The sequence below is a fragment of the Orycteropus afer genome, unplaced genomic scaffold, assembly GCF_000298275.1.
Source record: "Orycteropus afer afer isolate SDZICR_OR568_19922 unplaced genomic scaffold, OryAfe1.0 scaffold00246, whole genome shotgun sequence".
Taxonomy (NCBI): domain Eukaryota; kingdom Metazoa; phylum Chordata; class Mammalia; order Tubulidentata; family Orycteropodidae; genus Orycteropus; species Orycteropus afer.
In genome coordinates, this window is record NW_006921833.1 from 4,833,937 (window position 1) to 4,843,240 (window position 9,304).

General features: G+C 36.7%; 1 protein-coding gene across 1 annotated transcript in view; it reads right to left on the reverse strand.

Annotated features, from left to right (window-relative positions):
* Positions 1-9,304, reverse strand: part of FRYL (FRY like transcription coactivator) — a 200,086-nt gene that overhangs the window by 102,100 nt on the left and 88,682 nt on the right. Inside the window, exons 26-31 of the mRNA XM_042782131.1 lie at positions 8,773-8,945; positions 6,766-6,926; positions 5,298-5,408; positions 4,188-4,342; positions 3,775-3,874; positions 2,358-2,526 (exon numbers count right to left, since the gene is read on the reverse strand). Coding sequence (XP_042638065.1) covers positions 2,358-2,526; positions 3,775-3,874; positions 4,188-4,342; positions 5,298-5,408; positions 6,766-6,926; positions 8,773-8,945 — 869 coding nt within the window. The remainder of the gene's footprint in view (positions 1-2,357; positions 2,527-3,774; positions 3,875-4,187; positions 4,343-5,297; positions 5,409-6,765; positions 6,927-8,772; positions 8,946-9,304) is intronic.

Sequence of the window (9,304 nt, forward strand, 5' to 3'; positions counted from 1 at the left end):
AGAGAGAGAGAAAACAAAAAAAGAAAAGAAAAAGAAAAAGGAGAAGACTCTCAACAAGATGGATTGACATAATGGGCTGAAGCATAGCAAAGATTATGAGGATAGCACAGGCCCAGGCAGAGCTTCATTCTGTTGCATACAGGGTCACTATGCCAACTCAATGGCACCTAACACCAACATGACAGATCTGGAAACAGCACAATGCTCAAGGCAGGCATTCTTTACTAGTTAAGCTAGACTACTGTTTGGTTTGAAGAAGACTTTAAGGGGTATTTTTGGTCTCAGTTTTAAAGATTATCTCAGGGCAGTAGTTTTGGGGGTTCATCTAGCCCTCTTGGCTCCAGAAAGTGTAGAATTCATAAGAAATTGAAATTCTGTTCTGTATTTTTCCCCTTTTGATCTGGATTCTTCTATACTTTATATCCATCGTGGAAGGGGTGTCTGGATGGGTAGGAGTTAGGACAGAGAAGGGAGCAACAAGCTTGAAGACAACAACTAAGTAGGAGGACTCACGTTTTCTGACTTCAAAACACACTATAAAGCCACAGTAATTAAAACAGTCTGGTACTGCTATAATAATAGATATATAGTTCAATGGAATAAAATTGAGAATCTGGAAATAAATCCATGTATCTATAGTCTACTACTTTTGGACAAGGGTACTAAGTCCATCCTATAAGAAAGAGTCTCTTCAGTAAATGGCACTGAAAAAACTGGCTTTCCACACACAGAAGAATGAATCACAATCTAAGCCTCACATTATACACAAAAACCAAATCAAAACCAGATCGAAGATCTAAATGTGAAAACTAAAGCCGTAAAATTGTTAGTAGCAAATGTAGGGGCATGGTTGCTGCTAACTCCCAGTGCAAACCACACAGGTAAATCATTTTAAGAACTGAATATTTGGAGAATTTTAGTCCCCTCACTTGACTAAGGTCAATTAGGAATGGGAGAACAACTGTTTCTACTGGTGAAAAAGGCATTGTAGAAAGATGCCCTAAGGAGGCTCAGGCCACTATGCCTTGAGCCCAAATGAAAGAAAGGAACCACAACAGAACCCTGTAAATCCTGGATGCCCATTGTATTGCATGTCCAGTACCAAGATTGGAAGAAGATCTTGCTGAATGTAGCAAGCAGAAAAACCAAGTATTTTGCATACTATAAACTTTTCTGTTAAACGGTAAGGACCTCTGGTAGTACAGTGGTTAAGGCATTTGGGTACTAACTAAAGGTTTGGCAGTTTGAACCCACCAATCACTCTGCAGGAGAAAGATGAGGCAGCCTACTTCTATAAAGAATCATGGCCTTGGAAATCCTATGAGACAGTTCTACTCTGTCCTTTCGGGTTGCTGTGAGTCAGAATCATCTTGATGGCAGTGGGTGGGTTAAAGGGTAAGGCACTATGGGGGTTGCAATAGTACCTTCATTGGGTGGGAGGCTGAACCAGATTGACCCTAAAGATTCCTCTCAATCTGAGTCCTGAGAGACCCCCATTAATATGACATCGTGGCTGACATAGCCCAGATATTCTAGAAGCTCCGCTGAGGAACAATTGTTGACCCCAAGGTAAGGAAGCTAGATTAGAAAACAATGTGGGATCCTAACATAGTTTTACTTAATGTAAGGAGGACCTTTTCTTATGATTAGAGGGGGAAGAAACCTATGGGGGTGGGGAGAGAGAGAGAGAGAAATTACAAACACATTCTTCTAAGACAGGGGTTAATGCCCTCAGCTGTTAATCAAAAGGTGGAGGTGCACATCCACCCAGAGCCTCCTTGGAAGGAAGGCTGAGTGACCTCCTCAGAAAAATCAGCCCCTATAAGCCCCACAGAGCACAGTGCTACTCTGACACACACCAGTCACCGTGAATCAGAACCAACTCAACAGCAACTGGCTTTTTTCCTTAAAGATACAAGGCAGCAAGTAATCATGCTGTCATTTTTTTCCCTTGTACCTCTTTATTCTTGCCCATTTTTATTATCAAAGACACGCCAATACAGAAAATAAAATGCAGCACTCAAAGATTCAGGAAGTTCTTTGTCTACGAAAGAAATAGTTTTAAATTGCATGTGAAAGACTACCTCCCCCACACACTTTTTTTTTTCTTGCTGGAGGTAGTGAAAAAGGGAAGACCAAGTGTGAAGCTCTGTGAAGATTCCATACTAAAAAAATCTAAATATCATTATGGATCACTATTAAGAGTTCATATTTAAAAGAAAGCAATTCACATCTTACTTAGAGACATTTATTGTTTCGCTCCAACCTCAAATTTAATCTAGTTAACATTCCTAAAAGGTGCTTTTTAGAAATGATTGCTAAGAAAACAAAACTACTAGCCAGTAAAATGATCATACCTGAGAATATGGCAAGAGTTAGCTCGGGATAGGCCCTTGCCAATTCCTCTGACAGCTGGTAATATGAAACAGAATACAGATGTGGCAGGGGAGACAGCTGGCTAAGCACCCCATCAGTTCTCTGAACCTCCAATTTGTGAGCATAGCGAAACATCTTCGGTTCCAGAATCTATACAGAAATGCAATTACATCAACTAAAGTTAAGATTTTATGATCCTCCAAATTTCAACTATAATTAACTTTGATTACAAAAGACTTCTACAAAGAAATACTAAATATAAATATTTGATATTTATAAGGTTAGTAAATACCAAAATAATTTAAAACATTATAAAGTATCTCAGATGTTAACTTCTAATTCCAGGAAATGTCTGCAGAGGACTTTTAAGTGTTTAAAAGGATTTTCATTTCTTGCATTTAATGCCAATGATTCAGGTTAGTAGCATCATCTGAAAATAACTTCAGCAACTTCACGTATAATTACTTGCAAAAGATTTACCACTTTTCTAGCTAAAAAATGATTATATAAAACATGTAAGTAAAAAAAAAAAAACTTCAAATAGATGTTAGTTATTCATAGATTAAATATGGAGTATAAGCTAAACATCCTTTTAACATTACAGTATGGAACAAACTACAAAACAAAACACTGGAATTTCCAGTTAATTAATAAAAACATTAGGCTATAATTCCTAAGATGGTCCTACTACTATCAGTATCACTACCAATTCTTGCAAAAACCAGCATTTCCTAGAATCCTATCATTATATCTTAGTTAATAATGAAGAACCATATCCTGTCATTAATGAGTTATTGGTTGTTGTTTGTTGTTGTTATGTGCCGTCGAGTCAGACCCGACCCATAGTGACCCCTCCTTGGGTTTCCAAGGCAGTATCACTATGGAAGTAGATTGCCCCATCTTCCTTCTGAGGAGTGGCTGGTGGGTTTGAACCTCCAGCCTTCTGGTTAGCAGTCAAGTGCCTTAGGCACTATGGTACCAGAGCTCTAAGTTATTTTTCTTAGTTTAATAAAGAAAAGTTATACAAGGATATCCTGAACAAGTCGATCGTTTTTCACTTCACTCTCAAAAAGGCATCTGACTAACATTATCACATAGCCTGAACCACACACCTTTTGTATTTTCATACATATATATAAGCATGTATGTTGTGTGTGTGTGCAGGGGTAACATATATAACATTTCTAAAATGTACTTCTGAATGGTTTGTATTACTTAAAAATCTACATGACCCATATTATCTTTTTCTTCCTACAATCAAGACTTGACACTATAGTCACCATTAGAAATAAAGCTGAATATTAGTAATAGTATAATTGAAAGGCATATATAAATCATTGGAGCTTCAATAAACCTTCAGTTAAAAAAATTTTTTTTAATTTGCATTTGCCTACAAACCTGTAAGAGTTGCATGGCGACTTCATAAATGCTTCTAGAAGAATCAGCTGCTTTAAATAGTATCAGGTTTAGGAGCATCACTGTGTCACATTGATAATCCCTAGGGACAAAGTGTAAAGGTTAGGTAAACCTTTAATGATCAGAGATCTTCACACCTGTTAATAAATGCGGCTGCTTCAGATTTCATATATAAAGGGCAAGGCTGTAGACATTTTGTCCTAAGACTATGAGCTGATTCTTTTTTTAAAAGGTAACAGATGCCCAGTGATCATTATCCTTATTTTGATTAAATTTCATTAGCACTTGAAAGGAAATACTAGCTTTCTTAGTACTTCTGAATTCAAAAAGAAATTTCTTTTTAAAAAAGAAAGAAAGAAATCTAATCAAAATATTAAAGAGAGTATCTAGCGTACCTGTTCTGGAATACATTGGCTATGGCTTTAAAGCAGCCAGCTGCCACTCTCTTGGAACCAGTGTAACATCGATCCACAGCCCAGTACATCAGGTTGCTCTGATCAGGGTTCAGCTCCAGCAGTAATGTGACTGCTTCACAGCCCAGCTGATGAACCTGGTAGAGGTGGCAGCATTGCCCAGGACAGAGGACATCAATACATCATTTACCCATTTCTCTACATTTTTACTAAAGTCCTATCACACATATATTGATTATAATCTAATCATATAATTCAGCCTTTGTTCAAATTTTTTTTTGTTTTATTCTGTCAGCAGGAAAAAAAAAAAAAAGACATGGGTAAATTATCCCTGGTCTGCTGCTAAGACCCTTAGTCATAGGATTCTTTCCTCCAGCAGAGCCCTGAAGGCAGCTGATGAATATGAATAGTGATGAAGTGCTCTCAGAAAAATGAGTCATTAACCTCTCCAATTACTTTTATCAAGCTTTGTTCTAGTTTTTTGATAACCCAATAAAAAACTCTTCTCAGAAGAAGTATAAAACCTCTTTGAAATTGAGAAGTCTGTATGTGTACAGTATGAGAGCAAGGATGGCAAAGAGTAAGGAGAACAAGAAAGAATGATTCAGTGGAGAGTGGCCAAAAACGAAATGAAATACAGAAAACAACATTTCCATCAGGAGAAAATATGGGTGTGAGCTGCTGTATGGAAAATGAATCTTCTTTGTAAATTTTCACCCAAATCACAATAAAATTTAAAAAAATAATAACAACATGTCTTTTCCAGGGGGTGCAATGTAGTGGACATTATTTTATTTCAAGGCTTAAACCCTATTGCAAGATATATATGCAGCCTACCTAGAGATGCAAAAAAAAAAAAAAAAGATATATGCACAGTGTAATTTATTAATCTTGTATTATAAAAGATTAGTAAAAATTATACAAGTGAGTAATAGAAGAACTAGAACTTTCTTAGATTATGTTATCTTACTTAAATTTACTATACTATATACATATATATGTATGGCATCTAGCATCTAATTCTAACCTTTCTTATTTTACAAAAAATGACTTGCTCTTAATGGACCATCTTAAGGGAATTGTCATAATTACCTTTTTGTCCAGAGAGTCCAAAATGTTATCCAACCATTTATACAAATAGCCATCTGATGAAAGTCCTACATTATCTGCAACAGGGCCACAACACAGTACAGCAGACATAGCCTTCAAATAATAATATTAAAATTACATTTAAAAAATTTAACTGGTTAAATGGTGGTTGCTTAATGAGAACTGGCAAGATATTTGTACTCATGCTGTATCTACCATAAATACCTGTAACTGTTTTTTTTGTAAAAGATAAGCATTAACAATGATTTTTAAAACTAAGAATTTATCATGAGCCATACATAAATAGCATGATACCAAACTAGACATGGAGTTTGAACAGTACAATAACAGAAAAAGAAAAGACCAAAACAAAGTTCTTAAGCAGAAAAAAAATAAAATAATAAAATAGGTACAACTTTGAGGTAATGCTCAATTCTTTGAGAAATCATATTCAGACTTTTTGAACTTGCTTGTATAGTATTTTATGCATTTAAATAAATGTATATAGTGAAGCTCTGGTGGCACTGTAGTTAAAGCATTGGGCTGCTAACCAGAAGGGCAGCTGTTTAAACCCACCAGCAGAGAAAAAACGAGGGGAGAAAGATGAGGCAGTCTGCATCCATAAAGATTTTCAGCCTTTGAAACCCAAAAGACCAGGATTACTGGTCTGATTGAGACTACTGAAACCTGCCAGATTATGGCCCCAAGTCATCCTTTGGGCCTGGAATTGGACTCACTCCCATGGCTCAACTCTCAGCCAAATAATAGACAGGGCTACAAGCTGAACACCTAAACCAGGAAGATGCATTCCTTAGAACAGTCAACCGTGGGAGACTGGAAGGGCTGCATTAGCACAGGGAGAAAGTTAGGCAGGTAGGAACGCGTAGGTAAGGACACAGGGGAAGACTTGGAAGCAGAGCTGTCATATTGGGAGGCGCTGTAATCAGTATATGTACGAGCTGTTGAAGGTTAAACAAATTTGCTTTGGAAGACTATACCCTAATCACAATAAAAAGTTAAAGAAAGAAAGAAACCCTGTGGGGCAGTTCTACTCTGTCCTATATGGTCACCATGAGTCAGAATCAACTTGAAGGCAGTGGGTTTGGTTTTTCGTTTATGGTGTAGTATTGGAATCAAATATATGTTCTAATACTCTCAGGAGGAGCTCTGAGAGCATACTGCCTAAGGCACTTGACTGCTAACCAGAAGGTAGTACAAACCCACCAGCCACTCCTCAGAAGGAAGGCTGGGCAATCCTACTTCTGTAGTGATACCACCTCAGAAACCCAAGGAGGGGTCGCTATGAGTCGGGGCCGACTCGACGTCATATAACAACAACAAAAACAACAATACTCTCAGGTACTCTGAAGAAATTCTTATTCTCTATAATATCTGGCATTGTGATGCATTAAAAAAAATTAACTTTGCTCTAAACATAAAGAAAAAATGAATCTGATTTCTAAGTACATACCTTTAATGCACAGTATTGATGTCTATTAATTTGCATATTTCTATCACTGTATCTATCCAAGGGTGTAAACATGATGCTAAAAGGACCTGCCCAGTGACTGAACAGCATAAACAGACTGTGACGAAGGCTCTGTTGAGGGAAAATACTTCTTCTCTGGTGTACTGTGGAAAACAAAAGATGGACAAAATTTCTATTTCCTTTTACTTTAACAAGCATGTCAAATTATTTGTTACTGAATATATAAATAATACAAAAAGAAAGAAAGCAGAAGTTTTCATTTTAGCCTACCAACAAAGCTCCACAATAACAGAAATCATTTCTGTATAGGCAAGTTCCAGAAACAAAGTTGAAGTCTATACTACTATGTGGTACTGCATCACTCTCAACAGGGCATCTTGGCAAGGAGAAATTCCACAGCAGGAACCACGCACAAGGCTAGCTCAGAGCTGGAAGTCAGGACCCCACTTTTCTCCTACTGGAATTGATAGGTAAGGTTGTTCAAGACATGAACACACCTCTGGGACATGGCAAGTGAAGGTGTCAGAGAAGATAAGTTGTTCTTATACTGTGTGGTTTTTCTCTGCCCCTGTCCCTTCCCCCTCCCCCACACTGATGCTGTCTCTATAGAAGGAATCTTAACATAGAATCTTGATACATAAAGTTTGATAAAAAGGAACCTGATCTATTTAAAGTAAAACATGAGACTGGAGTCCAAACCCTTTCCACTGCTTCCAGCTGATGGCACCAGAGAACTCTGGTTCCAATAAACAATACAATGTGAAAACCAGTGGTTTAGATTATCTCCATGGAGTTTTTGAGTCTTGAAATTCTACTCCTAAGTTTTCTCATTCTGTCTTGCTAAACAAACTCAACAGCATCACAATAAACCAATGTGGAAGTTATAGAAAAATGTTAAATGATAGTTTAAATCATACCTTCATATTAGTGAACTTCTGATTAAAAAAAAACTTAGAAAAAATGCTATTTCCCTTAAATAGCATTATTATACCCCAAGAGTTCAAAATAGGGCCCTTGCCCCCGAAATTAACAAACCTAATAGAGTGGTCAGCACTAAATAATGACCCTTTTATAAAATACAATCCACACTCTTATTTTAAAAGTCAACTGCTTGCATATACTATTTAGAGTAACAAAATACTTATTTTTTTTTTTTTTAGAATGCAAACAAAACATTTCTATTTATGTTGTATTCCCCAAAGGTTATAGTCACCATTTTATGTCTTAACACTTGTAAAGAATTTATGACTTTTTAAAAAACGCTATTGCATCTCTCAATCTTCCCAGTGCCTAAACAAACCAAAAACCAAACTCACTGCTATTGAGTCAGTTCCAACTCATGTTAACCCCATGTGTGGCAGAGTATAGCAGTTCCATGAGGGTTTCTTGGCAGTAGTCTTTTACAGAAGCCGACTGCCAGGCCTTTCTTCCACAGCACTGCTGCGTGGGTTCAAACTGCCAACCCTGTAGTTAGTAGTTGAATACAAACCATTTGTGCTACTTGGGGACCTTTGTGCCAAACCAGTACCTGGCATTTAGCACATGTGCAATAGTAGGCACACATCTGTGAAGTTAGTAAGTTAATCAATCACACTGTATCCTTGTTATACATCTATAGCCTATACCTCTCTCCCATTATTCAAAAGTATTGTGTTAATCCTATTCTCAATTACCACTTGGGGGACTGAGCTATTGCATCACTGTATCTAAAAGAAGCTCGTCCAAAGAGCTTATACTATTGTTTTCTCCAGATTTTTGTGTCAGTGTCTTGATTATCACCGAAAAATCTATGCTGGTTCCTTTTTGATTTCTGACCACTGGCACTAATTCAAAGGTAATAATACAAACTCTTGCCATCCTTATAATTCTAATGTAATTTTTCCAGCATAAAATTATGTTGCTTTATAATTTAGATTACTAACCAAAAGAAAAAATATATATAATAGAATCTTAATACTCAATAATGTTTGAAAAAACTGAAAATAATACCTGGAACATTTTGAATGATATTCGCCACTAAGGCACTAAAATGGCATCGGATATCCTTCAGTGTGTCAGAGTCTTTTTCATTTTCTGCTTCCAGGAGTTGTCTAGTTAAATCTACGTACTCCAATAAAGTGTTGTTGAGGAAATGTGTTTCATTATCAAGGCCACCACTTGCACTGTAAATATTTAAAAAAATAAACAATGGAATGTGTTTTAAATTATAATTTAAATTGAAACCAATTCCTAGGACTCAAAATCAGAATGATATATATTAAACTTTACACGGTCATAGTAACATGCAACTTAATACATAAAAATGAGATGAACATGATTTTGGCTCACTTAAATATAAGAAGGATTCACCATCCATAACTTGTGCTTTATTTTCCCAGCCAGGATTATGCTTGAGCAAAGATAAGATTTAATAAAGAAAATTCTAGATTACAAGGCTGGTGCTTACTCACTGATCTGCACTGAACACTTTCCCTTGTTACCCTCCCGAGAGGGACCGGGTCTCCGGGAGCAAGGTAAGCAC